At 45.4% G+C, this 19022-nt stretch overlaps 1 protein-coding gene across 2 annotated transcripts in view; it reads right to left on the bottom strand.

Moving 5' to 3' along the window:
- The window catches only part of ARHGEF26 (Rho guanine nucleotide exchange factor 26), a 112587-nt gene that overhangs the window by 33513 nt on the left and 60052 nt on the right, over positions 1–19022 (bottom strand). For both annotated transcript variants that reach the window (XM_072727198.1, XM_072727199.1), the window contains 3 exons: positions 15379–15531; positions 11758–11887; positions 8423–8497 (listed from right to left, as the gene is read on the bottom strand). In XM_072727198.1, the coding sequence (XP_072583299.1) occupies positions 8423–8497; positions 11758–11887; positions 15379–15531 (358 nt within the window). The remainder of the gene's footprint in view (positions 1–8422; positions 8498–11757; positions 11888–15378; positions 15532–19022) is intronic.

Genomic DNA, 19022 nt, shown 5'->3' with positions numbered 1-19022 from the left:
AGTCCCCAGGACACGTGTCCCCCGACGGCTCTCCCACTGCCTGCCCCTCGGCCTTCTGCTCCCTTCCTCTGGCCCCTGCTTCTCCCCTTCGCCAGGGAAACCTCAGCTGCGTCAGGGCAGGCGGCTGCAGTCGCCGTGGCTGGGCATCGGCCAACTTCAAAGGCAGATTTCAAGCCGAGCGCTACCTGCGGGGCATGTGGCCAACACCCAGGACGCCAAGAGAGGGAAGTCTTCAGGTACAGCCTGATGCTCAATGACCTTTCGAGCGTGGCCAAGCTAAGGGGAATCCAGTTTAGGTAGAACTAATTATTTAGGAACCGAATGACTTCAGAGTCCTCTCTCTGATGAGGGCCTGTGATTGATAAGAAATACCTCTTTGGTCTTGCTCCATAGCTCCCGCACACAGTCCCGTCGGCCCTTGTAATTTCCTATATAAGAGCCATGTGGGGGCAGCCCGGGTGGCTCAGCAGTTTAGCGCCGCCTTTGGCCCAGGGCGTGACCCGGGGTCCCAGGATCGAGTCCCACGTCGGGCTCCCTGCATGGGGCCTGCTTCTCCCTCTGCCTGGGTCTCTGCCTCTCTCTGTGTGTTTCTCATGAATAAATAAATAAAATCTTAAAAAAAAAAAAAAAGCCCCGGCGGGGCTCCCTAGTTGTGATATTCCATTTTGTTCCCAGTTGCTGAAAGCTTCGGGGCGCGGACGCCGCGGAGGGCGTCTTCCCAAAGCCACCTGAGCTGACGCTGGTGAGGCAGCGCTCAGAAAGCCCGAGGGCCAGGCTGGCTGCGGGGGGCCGGCTGAGCGGTGGGGGAGAGCTTGTGGCCTCCAGGCCCCGCACCCTCACTCACCGGCCTCTGGGGAGGGGACAGCGCAGGCCGCCTGCTGGCCTGACCACCGATGGCCCCCACGTCCTCCATCAGGCCGACTGGAGGAAGCCTCGTACCAATCCCGGGACCACGTAAGGTCGGAGCGCCCAGCCCGGCGCCAGGGGCTGCTGAGCCACAGCCCGCGCCGGCAGCCTCGGCGCGGCAGGTCTGGGTGGAGTGGACCCCGCGAGCCGAGGGCCTACGGGCCCAGCGCTGCTCTGGCTGAGCGACAGACCCGGGGATGGAGGGCGGCACGCGGGGACTCCCCGAGGCCGGGGGCAGGGCACGCGGCTCCCTGGAGCATTCGGGCCGCATCCCACATCCCAAGCAGACACCTCGCAGGCGGCCTTTCGGTGGGACAGGGACAGGACGCGACCTGCGCTGCTGCCATCGCACGCTCTCTGCAAGGTCTCCACTGGCTGCCCTGAAATGACCTCCGACCGCGTCCCAGGGGTCTAGGTCAGGAAGGCACCCGGCCTCCGTGCCAGCCCGCCTGCAGGTCTGCACCGAGGGAGCCCCCGACGCAGGGGCTCAGGCTCCCCGCGGTCACAGCCAGGAGCCGAACACCCGGCTCGGGCACCGCCGGGCCCTCCAGGGTTCCCGCGGCCCCGGGGCAGACCCGGCCAGGCTCCCCTGCTCCCCGGCAGCGTGCTCGGGGCTCCCCAGCCTCCGTCCCCGGGAGCTGCCGCCCGCCTCCACGGCCCAGGCAGCCGGGCTCAGCGAGGACGAGCAGCCCGCTCCCCGCGCCCCCTGGACCCCAGGCCGAGCACCGGGTCACCCGCCCTCCCAAAGCTGAGCCCCGCTCCTCGGCCCTCCGTCCCCGTGCCTTGTGCCCGAACTCAGGCCCCAGCATGTCCCCGGGGCTGCGACCCACCCGCTGTCTGCCAACCGCGGCCTCCATCCGGCCTCCTGCGCCCTGCGGGTCACGGGCCTCAGCTCACATCGAGCAGGACACGCCGCGGCTCCAACGGCTTGGAAGGCCCCTTTGTCAGCCTTCAGACCAGTCCTGGCACCGCCACCACCTGGCAGCTGCTCTAGGCCCGGCCGGGCCGGGGCTCCCCGGTCGCCCGGGGCCTCGGGCCTTCTGCACCTGTGCCCCCCTCTGCCCGAAGGCCCTGCAGCACCCCCTGGGCAGCCCGCCCGGCCGGATCTGGGTCCTCCCGCCTTCCAAGTCTGCCAGCACTTATCTGCGGCACGTCCTCTCCAGAGAGGAGGGACGGCAGAGACGGTGAAATGTCCATATCTATAAACCCAGTGTCCGCAGCCCGGCACTACAGATGCAGCGAACGCTCGGCGAATGTCTCTGCGTAAACGGCCCTCAGTGACAGTGTATAAGTCACTTAAAAAAAAATAGTAATAAAGGTGGGTAGTAGTAGGGGGGAAATCGTTCCTTTATAGTTATTCTGTTTTAAAAAGAGGGGAAAGGGATCCCTGGGTGGTGCAGCGGTTTAGCGCCTGCCTTTGGCCCAGGGCACGATCCTGGAGACCCGGGATCGAATCCCACGTCGGGCTCCCGGTGCATGGAGCCTGCTTCTCCCTCTGCCTGTGTCTCTGCCTCTCTCTCTCTCTGTGTGACTATCATAAATAAATAAAAATTTAAAAAAACACACAAAAAAAATAAAAAGAGGGGAAAATGGCATTATTAAGTTTGGGTTATGATATTATTTCCTAAAGTTCCAAATGTCAACTCTATTAGCAAGAGATGGAGTGAGCCGCCACGTGGGAAGACAGGGCTTCAGGAGGCATAGGAAAAACAGAAAAGTTCCCCAAACGTCTGTCTTAAGCAATGGTGGCATCAGTGGAGCCCACTTTGAACCATTTCGAAGGGACAAGCATTAATTTGCATGTGTGCCCTGGTGTTTTTATGAAAATCAGGCTCCGTATATTAAAATAATGCCTTCCTTCAGCAGCTGCCAACGCTTGATTAAATTTATCTCACTAGGTATTTTTAGGCCAAACTTATGTTTTTTTTTTAAAAAAACCTGTTAAATAAAGAAATATAGATTAAAAATAAAATATTCTCAATCTATCAAAACCACAAAGCTTAAATAATATTTGAGCTGGGAAACATGTGCTAAGACAGACATTTACAGATCTTCTGGTGGCCATGGAAACAACTTTTTCTGAAGGTACTTGGGGGCCTTTAAAAAAAAATCTTACATTTTTGTTCCAATAAACTGGCCTATAAAAGTTTGTCTTTAGAAATAATCAGACGAACACAATCATTTGTGCGAGACAATGTTCCAGGAAGCACTAGTAGAAATAGTAAGTGAAATGGGTCCCGTACAAATCCGTGTTTCTGTGTACATTTATACCATACACTGGTGTTGGATTAGACATCCCAATGGAAGGATACGTAGCAGGGTGACAACAATCATTACCTTTGATAAAACGACCAATACGGTTTATCTTCTCTTACATTTTCCAAATTTTCTTTTTTTTTTTTTTAATTTTTATTTATTTATGATAGTCACAGAGAGAGAGAGAGAGGCAGAGACACAGGCAGAGGGAGAAGCAGGCTCCATGCACCGGGAGCCCGACGTGGGATTCGATCCCGGGTCTCCAGGATCGCGCCCTGGGCCAAAGGCAGGCACCAAACCGCTGCGCCACCCAGGGATCCCTCCAAATTTTCTTTAATGTACACATATTATTTAAGAATATACGTTTGCAAACCTTATATGCATTCCTTTTTTTTTTTTAAGATCTTATTTATTTAGTCACAAGAGACACACAGAGAGAGGCAGAGACACAGGCAGAGGGAGAAGCAGGCTCCCTGCAGGGAGCCCGATGTGGGACTCGATCCCAGGACCCCGGGATCATGACCTGAGCCAAAGGCAGACGCTCCACCACCGAGCTCCCCAGGCGTCCCCCTTAAATGCACTGACTGAGCAGAACTCAGAGTGGAAATGGAAACCTTGGGAATCCCTCCCTTCCACGGAGTGCAGGATTTGGGACTATTTCTCTATACTGATAACACGCGTGGTGAGCGTCAACACGCTTCATTATTTGGACGTCATGACAGTATTTGTACTGTTCTGCAACTTAATGCTCCTCCCGTAATAATGTAGCTTAGGGATCTTCCCATGGTAAAAGATACACACGTCTACCTTTCTGCAAATGGCAGAAGCAATAGGTTACAGGAGAAGATTAAAGAGACTTGGCTCTTTGGCTACCAGGAGGAAAGCTTAGGACTTAACAGTCTGCCCCAACAGGAGTAGCATTTTTATGAGGTGAGAGCGAACGCTTACTCTCTTCAGCAGAGAGTAAATGAAAGGACGGCCGGAAAGGCTTCACTGGCCTAAGAAACCACAGTCTGGCCTTCGCTCCTTGGACACCAGACAGCGCTCTGCACCAGCCGAACTTCGGATTCCCTGCAAATCGCCCTCCTTGCAGCTCCACCCCAGCGTGTGAACAGAACATCAGGAAGTAAACACATTTTATTTAACAGAAACATCTTGCTTTTGAGTTGCTCGACGAGGTCAGTAAGTCTTTTTTCCAAGGCCCCGATTTCAGTAAGCACTTACACTCGTCGCAGCGACATGTATGAGGAATTTCAGTGACATGTTATTCACACTATTGCAAATAAATTTCATTAGCATTTTAATTACCAGAAAAGATATTACTCATTCTTTTCCAAGAATGAATAACCAACTAGAGACGCTTGCCCAAGGGCCTGAGGCAGAGTCTGCCTCTAAAAACTTAGACGCTGATAGACCAAGTTTCACTTTCTAAAATAAATACTGGGATCTCCCCGTATCTTTCTTTTCACGGAAAGCAAACAAGTGAAACTCTGCATTGTAGTTGTGAACGATAAATGCTCTATTTACGCAATCTGTTTGCTGCAAATACTGATACCGTCCCTCCCGGAATCTATAAAATCCCATCAGTAAACTTCACAAATGAACAAGAAGGTCAATTCCTGAGTTGGCTGTATCAGTCGAACCACTAGGAGACTCAGGGAATAATCCTGATGTTCATAACTTGGGCTCAAGAGAGAGAAAGAAATGCGGAGGAAACAAGTCACCAGAACGGCATCCCCTCACAGAGGGCCTTTTATATGCTTATCGTATCAGATTAAAGCCATTCTCTGATCCGTGCCGTGCCTGCCAGCCTTTCCTACGGGTACCAGTGTCGAATCCAGTGAACAAGAGACGCCCGAAGGAATGTAGTGGTTTATTGTAACTGGGATGTGAAATTCTTGAAAAACGCTAAATATCATGCTTAGCTCAATTCGACAGTGATCACAGCCTTCCTCTTGCCTCTTCTGTGTGAATTCTTAACTTCTCAGTAACCACCAGATAGAATGTGATGACATTTCTCGCCAGTCCAACGCTAGAACTTCACTAGTAGCTTCTCCCAAAGACTCTCCCCCTATTGCCTCCAGGAACGCAACAGAGGCTGTGGGGTCCCGGAGGAGAGACCCTCTGGTGGCAGGACCCTAGGAAACTTTACACCTGCCACGCTAACTTTTCTTCACTTAAGTGTTTCCCCAAGTGGGATGTGCAGATCACTGATGGGGCAAGTGGTGAGTGTAAGTGGTTGACAGATACTGAAGGTTTAATACTTATATCCCTCCAATCTCATATGGTGAAATCCTAACCTCCAGAGATGGTGGTACTGGGAAGTGGGGCCTTTGAGGGGTGCTTCAAAAGTCATGAGGGGGGATCCCTGGGTGGCTCAGTGGTTGGGGGCCTGCCTTCAGCTCGGGGTGTGATCCTGGAGTCCTGGGATCGAGTCCCACGTCGGGCTCCCTGCATGGAGCCTGCTTCTCCCCCTGCCTGTGTCTCTGCCTTTCTCCCTCTGTTTCTCATGAATAAATAAAATCTTAAAAAAAAAAAAAAAGTCATGAGGGTAGGGCCCCCATGATGGGATTAGTGCTCTTACAAGAGAGGCTCAGCCCCTTTCACCGTGTAAGGCTCAAAGAGAAATATGCCATGCAGAAGACAACCCTCACCCGACCATACCGGCACCTTGATCTTGGACTTTTTTTTTTCTTTAAGATTTTATTTATTTATTCATGAGAGAGACAGGCAAAGGGAGAAGCAGGCTCCATGCAGGGAACCTGATGTGGGACTCCATCCCGGGTCTCCAGGATCACACCCTGGGCCAAAAGCAGGTGCTCAACCCCTGAGCCACCCGGGGGTCCCAATCTTGGATTCTTTAACCTCCAGGACTATGAGAAATAAATTTCTGTTGTGTATAAGCCACCCAGTCTGTGGTATTTTGTTACAGCAGCCCAAACGAAGTAAAACACAGATAAACTTACTTTTAATTAAAAAAATGCATAGTAGAAAAATAGACAATGAGGTCACAAAATCCATGATTTTGTAGGTACTATTAGCAAGGATGAAGATACATAATATAGAGTCAACTGAAGGTTGATTAAAAGAAGGAGCACAGGGATCCCTGGGTGGCTCAGTGGTTTAGCGCCTGCCTTCAGCCCAGGGCCTGATCCTGGGGACCCGGGATCGAGTCCCACGTCAGGCTCCCTGTATGGAGCCTGCTTCTCCCTCTGCCTATGTCTGTCTGTCTGTCTTTCTCTCTCTCTCGCTCTCTCTCTCTCTCTCGGTCTCTCATGAATAAATAAATAGAATCTTAAAAAAAAAAAAGCAGCACAGTGGCACCTGGATGGCTTAGTCACTTAAGCAGCTGATGCTTGATTTTTGGCTCAGGTCATGATCTCAGGGTCTTGGGATAAAGCCCACACCAGGCTCCATGCTCAGCAAAGCGTCTGTGTGAAGATTCACTTTCTCCCTCTGCCCCTCCCACTCACTTTCTCTCTGTACCTCTCTAAAACAAATAAATATCCAAAAAAAAAAAAAGGAAAGAAACTACCTCATGGCAAAGTGGTGCAAAGATGTACCAGACTCGAAGGTGGTCTGGTAGCTGCAAGTGGGTTTAGGAAGCTTCTGGCGCTACCATCGTCTCTGCACCCCTCTGCCCAGCTCTACGGTATCTTCATCAACTCCTACACCTTCTACGGCTTTCCCTCAGCTAGATATTCCTATCGGCATTTCAATGCGCCCACGTCCTAATTTTTAAACAAATAAACAGGAAGATGTTCCCACACCGCCCTTCCAGCTAGAGCCCTCTCTTTCCACTGACAGCTCCCGTGTTGAACGAGCTACCCTTGCTGGCCAGCTGCACGTCCACACCTCCCACTCATTCCTCAACACACTGCAATCCAGCTTCCCCACCCACCACCGCGGGGACACGGCCCACCCGATGATAAACCCATGACCGCCTCACTCGTTATTCACGCTCTTTCAGGAGCCACTCAACAGGGCTGACCGTCTTTCCACCAAAACATCTGCCGTTTGCCGGGCCATTATGGTTTTCCTCCTTTCATCGATGGTTTCTGTTTTTTAAGTCTCCCCTGCGAGGACTCCCTAAATGAGATGAAGGGTGGTAGTGTTCTTCGTGACGGTTGTGGCTCAGACTCACTACTCTTCTCAGTCTACAGGCTCGTTCTGGGTAATCTCATCCACTCTCCCAGCTTCAGAAATCATCGCGTGCCCGGGATCACCAAAGCCAGGTCTCCCAATTCCAGTCTCTCCAGTGAGCTCCTGACGTGTTTATTTCAGCCAACTTGAACATTCTGTAAGAACCTCTGTCATCACACATCCAAAGTAGAACTCATCCGTTTCTCCCTAGGTTTCTATTGTAAAGGTATGTAAGTAAGCGTCCAGCTAGTTGCCCAAGAAGCCGGGGACCATACTCCTTGACTTCTGATCTCCAACACACTCACTCACTCTCTGCGCCTGCCTCCCCAGTACTATATATTGCTTCTCTCCCTTTACTACATACCCATAAAGGCCACTGTCACCACTAGCCTAATCAACTACAAAAGCCTCATAACTGGTCCTATCCCCACGGTCCCCTTCACAACACATGAATTTATAGCATCTCCATCATCCTAAGAGAAGGTCCACACTTCCCCACGTGGCTCCCCAGCATCCTTTCCTAGACTGGGCTCTACAGCCACATGAAGAACATTCCAGTGCTTCAAACCCTCCAAATATTTTTCTTGCCTTTGTGTTTCTACCCATACCTGAGACACTCTCTTTCCTCCCCAAGCCCTGGCTCAGAGTTAAGCTTGATTTACGTTTCAGCCTCAACATCACTATGTTCTTCGCTACCGTATCATTCATCGCCTTGTATTGTAATTTTTATTTAGCATCTGCCTTCCCCTTTATACAGCACAGTGTATGAGGGTATTAACCACAACTGTCTTACGTGTGCATCGCCATATTTTCAGGGACTGGCATCATGCCTGGCACGGTAGTTGATACTTCGGTAAGTAGCTGGTTGATCAAAGAATGAATAAACGACTATTCAGACACCAAAAGAAAATGAGAGGTCTGTTGGGCCTTATAGCAAGACAATAAAAATACTAATATCATTTAAGTACAGAAAACGATATTGTTTTTCAGCTCCCGAAGGAATGCTGGCCAAATGGCTTTGAGAACCACCAATGTTCAGCATCAGATCCAGATGCGCACTCTTCCGAGACGCTGAACAGTTTACTATGTGACTAGCTCGCTATTGTTCAACAGTTACCTTGCTTACTTCCTTTAAGGCTCTCTTGCAGACCTCATACTTCGGAGAGTCCTTCGGTGTCTTCTGACAGATAGTCTGCAGCGAAGTAAAAGAAAAACAGAAACAAAAATCAATCAGTTTATTACGTGAAATAAAACCAAGGTCCAGCCACATCCTCTTGCTCATAGCAAACTTAACAATGCTGAGCACAACATGATGGATTACATTAAAATCTGATTACAAAACTAGGAAACAGTCTTTAAATGAACAGGATCCAAGTAAATCCAGCAAATGATGAAATAAGAGAATGGACTTCAGAGGTGGATGAACCTGGTTTCAAATTCAAGTCCTGTCGCCTACTAGGTATTTGACTGTGGGCAAGACGGCTACTCTGTCTCTATCAGCCTCAGTTTCCCATCTGTAAAATGTGGATAAAGCCAACTACATCACAAGGCTGTTGCCAGGATTAAATGATAATACATGTACAGTTTTTTAAAAAAATATTTTATTTATTTATTCATGAGAGACACAGAGAGAGAGAGAGAGAGGCAGAGAGACAGGCAGAGGGAGAAGCAGGCTCCATGCAGGGAGCCTGATGTGAGACTCGATCTTGGGTCTCCAGGATCACGCCCTGGACTGAAGGTGGTGTTGAGCCACCCGGGCTGCCCAAAACTACTTTAATTATTACCATCATTATCACTAAAGAGAAATATGTTTGCAGACCATACCACTGAATAAAAAAAGATCAAGAAAAACAAGCTACTAGATTTTCTTTTGACATAGGTACACTGCAGTTTTGGGGATGCTAAAATGAACTTCGAAGAGGAAAAATACTGGTTTATGTCCGTGAAGGCATCCTGGGTCCTGAAGGGTCTTTGCACACTTCAATTTTATGTAAATTTTGTGCATTGCTGAACTTTCTAGGGTGAATGACTGTAGCTTTACTCCGAATATCAACAGGGTCTTTGACCCAGAAAGTTTTGAGCTTACTGGACATTCACGGCATTAACCTCCAGCATGGTGCAACATGGTACACTAGATTCTGTGAGTCCCAATCTACTTAAGCAATTTTCTCAAAATTAAACAGAGAAAATATAGAAGGCAGAGAGATCACAGAATATACAGGATCTAAAGAAATACGGCTAACATACATTTTCCGAAGAGAAAGAACCCTGAAACTTTGTAACGTTGCGAGAAATGCTGTATTTAGAAAGCACCCATTTCTCATTTTTAAAAATAGCAAAATTTGAAACAGCATTTCTCTAGATGGTTCAAAGTTTCGTACTTTATGAAAATGTCAGAAATCCTATGAAATAAACTCATTTTTAAATGACTTTTTACTGCTTATAAAATCTAATGGAAGAAAGTACAGTATCAAATGTATCTTTGAAAACTTCACAGTGTTTACAGGACTCAGCACAAGCCTGTATAGTATCTACATTCATTTAGTTAAGAAATACTGAGCGTCTATTATTGTCAGGCTTAAAACATTTACTACTTCACCCGTTTTCTTTTCTTTTCTTTTTTTTAATTTTTTTTTTATTTATTTATGATAGTCAAAGAGAGAGAGAGAGAGAGGCAGAGACATAGGCAGAGGGAGAAGCAGGCTCCATGCACCGGGAGCCCGATGTGGGATTCGATCCCGGGTCTCCAGGATCGCGCCCTGAGCCAAAGGCAGGCGCCAAACCGCTGCGCCACCCAGGGATCCCACTTCACCCATTTTCATGCCAATCTTGCAGGTATATATTATACTGAGGCTTCAGATGAAATCAGGCAATTTGCCTGGGATCACAGTATCAGGGGAAGAGCCAGAATTTGTGCCCAGATCGTTCTTACTCCAGAAGTCACAGGACTTGTAGGACACCAAGCTTACATAGCAGAGTCCCTTCTCTCAAAGTGCTATGGGTGTTCAGATGCGGAGGAAGATGCATCTGCGAGGGAGGGCACTGAGCAAGGCTTTATGAAAGAAGGAGCATTAGGGCCAGTGCTTGAAAGACCTGCTTGTTTTAGTTGTGAAGCTGAGAAGTGACAGCCGGCGACAATGTGAACAAAGATGCTCAGTGGGAAAGTCAGGAAACAAGGGTGGTTGAAACCTACAAATAAACCTTCTTGAAGCCAAAATCTGGTTTTGATTACCTGACTGCATTCTATCCTTAGACCCGACGAATGTTTTTCTCAATCAGTCCATCAATCAGAGAGCTGAATTTTCAAAATTCTGCAAGTTTTCCAATATTTACAAGGAGAGACGCCCCTAAATCACAAGGGAAGCATGCGAAGGCAGGAAACTGAGGGGAAGCTAGAGGAGCAGGGTGTTGGGAATTCTGAAAAAGCAACTACCAACCCCCGTCCAGGCAGCAGAGCCAACAAAGTGACTGTGATCGCATGCTTTTACTCACTGCAAAATGTCAGTGTTTTTAGAAAATCTCTGAATTTATGATGGAATATGGGAAATGGAATTTATTTTGTAACCTTACTCAATCAAAATTTTTTGCTGTATTTTTATCCTGTGTTTTGACGTGCAAAAATCACGTTCGTTGAAACTGACACTAACATTATGATCCAATTGTGAAGTACGACTATGGCAAAATATTTTAACTTGATCAAAAGAGACACTATTTGGCCCACTAGCCAGGTGGGAGCTGTGCCGGGCCACCTGGTTCTTCTCTCGTCGCTGCCGCTGTGGATCCGGCCCAGCCGGTGTGCAGGACCCCTGGCCTGCCGCCTAGCTGTCCTCCCAGCTGCACTTCAGACCAGGAAGTCTCTACTCGCTTCTCCCAGCCATGTCTTGTCACTATTTAAAATTAAATCCTTCTTTTCTTCGTGAATGTTCCCTGAAGTATGAAGGATGCTGGCCTCCATACCCTCCTTTGTGCAGTACAAAATAAAGGCAAGTCCATGCTTTCTAATGCTGAACAGTATCTCATTCCCACGTGCAGTGGGAGCACCACAGCACCTTGGAACTCTCTAGGAAGGGATCTTGGTGATTAACCCAAAGAAACTGAGGCTGAAGACATTACATGACTTGCCCAAGGCCACATGGCTAGTGGCTCAGCTGGAACCAGCATCCAAGCCTCGTGCCTCCAATAAGCCTATGTTTTTCCCATTTCGAAAAATGTTAAGTGAGTGACGTGATCAGAAATCTTCAGGGTGCCTACACAAGCCTAAGTTGAAGGTAATTTCCAAAGATACTAGACACAGTGAGATGTTCCAACTGAATGGCCCCTTCTCATTTAGGTGGAGGATTTTATAGAAGAGATAGAGTACATTGATCCACGTGAAATAAGAATAATGTTCTTAATCAGATTTATAGCAGCACAGCTACCCGCAGAGGAAAGAGCCAGCAGACCATGTCTTACATCCATTAGCAGGGGCAGGCGAGTCACCCTTTGCATGGGGAGGATGAGGAAGGAGATCATGGGTAAGTTCCTACAGTCTTCGTGGGACTCAATTCGTGACAGTACTTCTTTAAAAGATGGGTTGGTGGCTCTGAGAAGAAACAAAGAAAGAAGAAATTCAAAATACTTTCTCCTCAAGGTAAGAAGCAAAAACATACTACGGACATTCCTCGAAGATATTGTGGGTTTGGTTCCAGACCACTAGGATAAAGCAAATACTGCAATCAAGTGAGTCAAAGGAATTTTGGATTTCCCAGGTCATGTAAAAGTCATGTTTACACCACACTGTCATCTATTAAGTGTGCAATAGCATCGTGCCTTAAAAAAAAAAAGATGCACCGTGCCTGGGGCTCTCAGTCGGTTGAGCATCTGCCTTGGGCTCAGGTCATGGTCCCAGGGTCCTGAGATCAAGCCCCACATAAGGCTCCCTGCTCAGCTTGGAGCCTGCTTCTCCCTCTCCCTCTGCCCCTCCCCCTGCTTGTGCTTGCTTGCTTGCTCACTCGCATGCACTTGCTCTCTCTCTCTCTCTCTCAAATAAATAAAAACTTTAAAAAATTATGCACATACCTTCATTAAAACATACTTTATGGCTAAATAAATGCTAACCATCATCTGAGCTCTCAGTGAGTTATAATCATTGACCACAGATCACTGTAACAAATATAATAACGAAAATATCTGAAATATTGTGAGAATCACAAAAATGTAACAGAGATACCAAGTGAGCAAATGCTGTTGGGAGAAATGGTGCCAACAGACTTGCTCGACGCAATTTGTAAAAAAACAGATCTGGTAAAAGTGAGATAAAGTGGAGCACACTAAACCTAGGTATGCCTGTTAAAACACTGTGATAAATTCACATATTATGATTTTTAATATATAAAACAACAAACAATGACATAGGCACAGACGGCCTATCTGCCTTTTATAGTGAAGACTAAATATGACAGGACTTTAAGATAATATGAACAATAAGAAATGTATGAGCTAGAAATTTATAGAAGTGGGAAGTAAATGAAGAGGCGATGATATAATGGTGAACGTATCTGTGAATATATTAATTATTAACGCGTACAGGCTAGATCTGCAATCTGATAATCTATAGACTTTCCATTAAAAAGATAACAGATGGTGTTTTAAGTCACTTCTCTAGCCCCAAATTATAATCCCAGAAAGAAATATCATATTTATTTACTAGGAGGCTTCTGGCCTTTTTCAAAGCTTCTAGGACAGAGAACTTTCTGACCATGCCAGCTGGAGTATTTCTCCCCTCCTGGTGACATAACAACAGTGATAATACTGCCACAACGTTTTTATGGAACTTAGCCAGACATACCGACATATAGGACCTCACATGGAAACATTCAGACAATATTTAAGGAAGTCCAAAAGGGGATTCCAATAAGAACAGAGTCTCAGAAGGATCCTCCACTGGCCAAGCAACAGCCCTAGCATCTGATGAAGACAGAAGTCAAATCAAGGCCTTTTGAGTTTCAGGGGGGCCATGACCCCCATATCTCTTGCTTTCGTAGCTCACCTCACCCCAGAGGGACTCCGAGGAGTTCCCTTGTGACTTACAACAAGGAGGAGACAGGGATCGGGACTGGGTACTGTAATCCCATGTTGGGGAGCAAGAGGCCAAGAAGCAGGGCAGTTGCGGTTCCAACTTAAAAAAAAATGTATTTTGAAAATTAGATGTTCTGGTTCACAAATAAGTAAATGCCCAGAATAGCCAATTAAGAGAAATTACACAGAAATGTTTTATTTTCATTTTCTCAAATGAGGAATTTTAAGTTTCCTTTCCTGCTAGCTTTAAAAAGATGTTTAGTAAGTTAAAAAAAAAAATCAAACTCCAAATCAGTTGCATATTTAAAATCACTCAGGTCCCAGGACCCCTTCCCCCAAATATTGATTAAATAGTCTGGTCTGGGATGGTCCCTGGGGATCTATTACATGTTTGTTTTCAAAGATTCTCAAGCATTTCCAGTGTGTGAATTCACGATACTTGCTACAAAACCCCTGAAAACACAGCTACTATTTTCCATGTGAAAGCTCAAATGGTATCATTAAGTTAATTTAGACAGAATCTTTACTTATTTTTTAAAGATTTTATTTTTAAGTAATCTACACCCGATGCGGGGCTCGAACTTACAACTGAGATCAAGGGTCTCATGCTCCACTGACTGAGCTAGCCAGGGGCCCCTAGAACCTTTACTTCTTAAGTTACAGCAGTGCCTATTCACATTTTTTAAAATCCTGCAAACTGCAATGACACAAAATGAAATTTAGCTCTGATTCAAGGCTTTGCTTTCAAACACGTAACTTGCATTTTCTAACAGATACTGCCTCTCTATCGGCAGTCCCGGGGACGTTGGGAGGTTAAGAAAACCTGGGGTGAAATTATGCCCCCAAGAACATTTGCCAACGTCTAGGACCATTTTTGGTTGTTACCACTGGAGTGAGGGGCATCTAGTCCACAGAGGCCAAGGATGCTATAAAACATGCTACAATGCACAGGACAGACCCACAGCAAAGACTCATCCAGGCCAAAATGTCAACGGTGCCAACAAACCCTGCTTTGTACTTAAAAACTTCATTTGTGGTTGCCAGCTATTAATTTTCCAACCTGCCCATTCAAGAGTTTCGTGAGGTTGTGGAGGGAGGAGTGGCTCAAGCAGCCCTTCCCACTGACTTGGGAGCTTCAGTGGGCTGTTTCTCCCAGCACCAACCCCAATCCCCCTGCAGGGGCTCACACCCTGCAGAGAAGCTGAGCAGAGCTCCACTGCTGTGGCCATAAATGCCACAGCCTACACAGGGGCTGTGAGTGGTAACAGCCGTCAGCCCCCATGCCGAGTTTATGGCAATGTACACTGTGTTGTAAAACAGATAGCTACTTGACATAAACAGGGCCCCCAAAATAAAACATTACTGAACAATCGCTGACTTTTAAGGCTAAAGCCATATACATCACATCAAAAAAAAAAAAAAAAAAAAAGGAACCCACAAACTCTAGGTTAAACCTATAGAGGATAAAGAGAAAAGGTGAGGAGGGAAATTTAAAGCCTCTTTGTTGTATTCTTAACGCCTTTAAGAACATTTTTTTTCTACTGCTTTCCTTCAGTCCTTCCCTGCTCTCCTCATTTCTAACTACCCAGAAGGGGAACATCAAAAATTCCTATAAAAAACTTCCGTTTCGTCATCCGAACGGAAGAAGATTAGAAGAGTAGAGAAGTTCTGGATCTGAGGCAGGAGTTCAACTCAAATACTTTGTTGGCCTCAGGCAAACTATTCAATGGCTTATAAAACTGGGGAGTTCTAGAATGATGATCACTCCCATAGCTCGCAGCAATCTAAAACAACAAGGAAAATAACAGAAACCTATAATTTTGTAATTGCTTTAGAGAGAAAGTTGTCCACAGAATAGATTTTTCTACTGCAACATCCTCACCCTGAAAGCAATCCTGGAAAATAGCCCACCAAGTGTCATTTCTAAGTATGATGTAAGAGATCAATGAATTTCAATCAATGTGACCTAATTAAAACGTGGTTAGGCTATTAAGGGTAACATTCAACATCTCTTACAACAATTTCTGTAGTGTTCGTTGTTGGTAGACTTCATTTGTGCAGTATTTCACATACGGGTCAAATGTGGATGCTGTGTGCTTTTCCACAATGTCACTTATGTCATCGATGAAGATATTATTCTGATGTCTTGCTTCCAACTCCGTGAAGAATCTAGAAAAAGAAACTCATTTACATTTTCTTATTTATAACTGAAAAACATCAAAGATCATTCTCATGTCATGTTATTACGCAGGGCTTGGAAATACCAACAGCGCACAATACCAACTCAAAGGGATACAATGAAAAACTACGAAGACTGTCTGAACTCAAATCTATCATATTAACATCTTTATTACTTCAAGTGTTCAACTGAAAACACTGATAACATAGGGCATTTCTCTGCTTTCAGGTATATTTCAGAATGTACGGATTTCACTATTTTTCCAAGAATTCCCTAGATATTGGAGGAGGTGGGGTCATGTTTCCGTATTTCATTGTATTGAAAAGCCTATGAGCAAAACAACTAAATAAGTACTTAGAGAACAAGTCGGAGGGGCGCCTGGGTGGCTCAGTCAGTTAAGCGTCCAACTCTTGATTTCAGCTCAAGTCATGATCTCAGGGTTGTGAAATCAAGACCTGTGTCTGGCTCCATGCTGCTCCATGCTGCTTCAGAGCCTCTCTCCTTCTCCCGCTGTCCCTCCCCCACTTGCATGCACTCTCTTAAAAAAAAAAAAAGTCTGAAATAAACCTAATTCTGTGTCCTTTCTCTGCAAATAATACTATTTTAAGACATTTAAATGTACTCAGAAATTATTAAGATGGCATTTTTGGGTTGCCAGATTTAGGGTGTGTTTGAATCTATCTATCTAGTGTCTAGTCCTTTGAAAATTAAATTTCTGGTAAATGAGTTATTTTATAGTACAGGTATGTGCAAAAATAGTGAATGGGACATCTTGAGCAACCTGTATTTTATCTGGCAATCCTACACGGCATTCAATTTTAACAGCACATCAAAATCAAATATTTGAAATAGGTTTGTTTCTACCAAGAGCATGCAGCTCAAAACGTAGTCCATAAACCAAGCATCTAAGAGCCAGAAATGCAGAATCTCACTGCCTGTGTCCCCCAAGCCAAACCTGCATTTTATCAAGATCTTCAGATGGTTTGAATACACAGTAAAAGTTGAGATGAACCACCCTAGAGCACACTTATTGTCCAAGTTGAGAGGAATAGGAAAATCTATTAGAAAGAACTATCACTGGGTGGCCAAAGCATCTTCCAAATGTAAGGAAGGTGAAAATAACAGTAATTTCTCTAATGTTGAGTTCTGAAATAGTCCTACAAGAGAAATTTAGTTTTCAATAACCTCTTTAGCATTCATCACATCATAACTCCTAACGAGTTTGCTAGGTGGACTCCAAATACAAAATTCAAGGCAGACAGTGAATGAGACAGCAGAAATCTACACAAGACAATTAATAGTAAATATGGGCTAACATTGTCTCACATTCGCATCTCAATTATTTTCAAAGAATATCCTGGCACCCAGCAATAAAACAATCCAGATTTTAAGAGGTCTTGAATTTACATATTTACGTGTACATTAAACGCACTGTGCTATAAATTGTATTTGTATTAGTTTGTCATCATTACCTATTTTATTTTTAAATGTTTCCATACGAGCTTAAAAAAAATGAAGAAATATACCTTAAATCCTAGAAGAGTAAAATTATTTACGCTGGGAGAAAGCATAAAAAAAAAATCTGTATTTCCTTTAAGAAGGATTTAGGGAGGGATCCCTCGGTGGCGCAGCGGTTTAGCGCCTGCCTTTGGCCCAGGGCGTGATCCTGGAGACCCGGGATCGAATCCCACGTCGGGCTCCTGGTGCATGGAGCCTGCTTCTCCCTCTGCCTATGTCTCTGCCTCTGTGTGTGTGTGTGTGTGTGTGTGTGTGTGTGTGTGTGTGTGACTATCATAAATAAATAAAAATTAAAAAAAAAAAAAGAAGGATTTAGGGAAAATAATCAGTAGGATTCTCATCCATAGCTTGTAAGCAGCCTAGTTTTCCAAGCCCTTTGTTTAAAACAGCGGAAGAAGAAAAACAAAACAAAACAAACATAAAGCACACTTGGCTGGGCTACTTGGTTTTCCTTCCAAAGGTATCAGGGTTAATATGCACAATCTTAAATAGTAGGTCAGAAATACCAAATTATGTTCCAAAAAAGCTTCATATCACTTTGTCAGGACTGAATCTATTAACATTCGAGTAAAATATCAAACACTCTCCTCAGAGTTTCAGCAATTGTAAAAACAACCTACTCTAAACCCCTACTATGTCTGTTAAAGGATATTTAAAAACCATGTTTCTTAAAGGATATTTTCTATATAGACAGGTCCCTGACTTCAAGAACTGCATGTTTTATTGGGAAAGTAAGGCTACACAGACGATGGTGGTGGTGGTGTCAGTATCTTTTTTTTTTAATTTCATGAATTATGTATGTTCTTAATAAGGGTAAGATATATGTACAACAAAAGTTGCCATCTTAACCATTTTTAAGTATACAATTCAAGGATATTACATGCATAATGTTGTACAATTTTCAGCACCTTCTATTTCCAAAATATTTTCATCACCTCCAACAGAAATGCTATACCCATCCCCTAATAATGTTCCATCCCCCCTCTCCCCAGCCTCTAATCACCTTTTTTTCTTTTTTAAGGGGGGAAGGGAATGAAGGAGGAGGGGTTGAGGAAGAGAGAGAATCCCAACCAAGCAGGATCGACGCCCAGTGTAGAGCTCCACGTGGGGCTCGATCTCACCACCCTGAGATCGTGGCATGAGCCCAAATCAAGAGTCTGGCATGTAACTGACTGAGCCATCCAGGTGCCCCTGCCAACACTTTCTATCTCTATGAATTTGCCTCTTCTAGATATCTCATATAAGTGATCATAAAATCTTTGTGTTGTCTGGCTTATTACATTTAGTGTCATGTTTTCCAGGTTAATCTATGCTAACACATGTAACAACTTTATTCCTCCTTATGGCTGAATAATATTCTGTTGTGTGTGTGTATATATATTATCCATTCATCTGCTGATGGACACTTAGGCTGTTTCCACCTTTCTGGCCACTGTGAATAAATGATACTGTTATGAACATTTGTCCACAAGCATCTGTCTGAGTCCTTGTTTTCAAGTCTTTGGGGCTATATACCTACAGGTGGACCTTTAACTTCACTGACTCTACCAAAAATGATATATATATATCAAGAAGGGCTAGTATCCTGCCAAGAACCAGTACAGAAGAAGTTGGGTTATATGCCGAGGAGAGATTATTTCACTAAATCACAGCTGAATAGGAAATGATCCTTCCCAACACGCACAGACGAGCAGCCCATAGGAGGCATGGAACCACTTAATTACGATACAAGACCTGTAACGAAGGCATACAGTGCAAGTCCAGAGGGCCGGGTGACTGACTGCAAGGAAAGAATGTGAGGAGGGTCATCAGTGATGAGGATGGCATCAGTGGGAGCAGAGCGGCACGGGAAATAACGTAGGTACAGGCACAAATTGGGAAACTGGGATTCAGTAAGGCTGAGGTGTTGATCATGGGAGGACCAACGGCAGAGAATGAGGGTTGAAATGCATGTCAAAGCCAG

The sequence above is a fragment of the Vulpes vulpes genome, chromosome 11 (genome assembly GCF_048418805.1).
Source record: "Vulpes vulpes isolate BD-2025 chromosome 11, VulVul3, whole genome shotgun sequence".
Classification (NCBI taxonomy): Eukaryota; Metazoa; Chordata; class Mammalia; order Carnivora; family Canidae; genus Vulpes; species Vulpes vulpes.
Note: the sequence above shows the minus strand (reverse complement) of the source record. Positions and strands in the feature narration are given on the sequence as shown.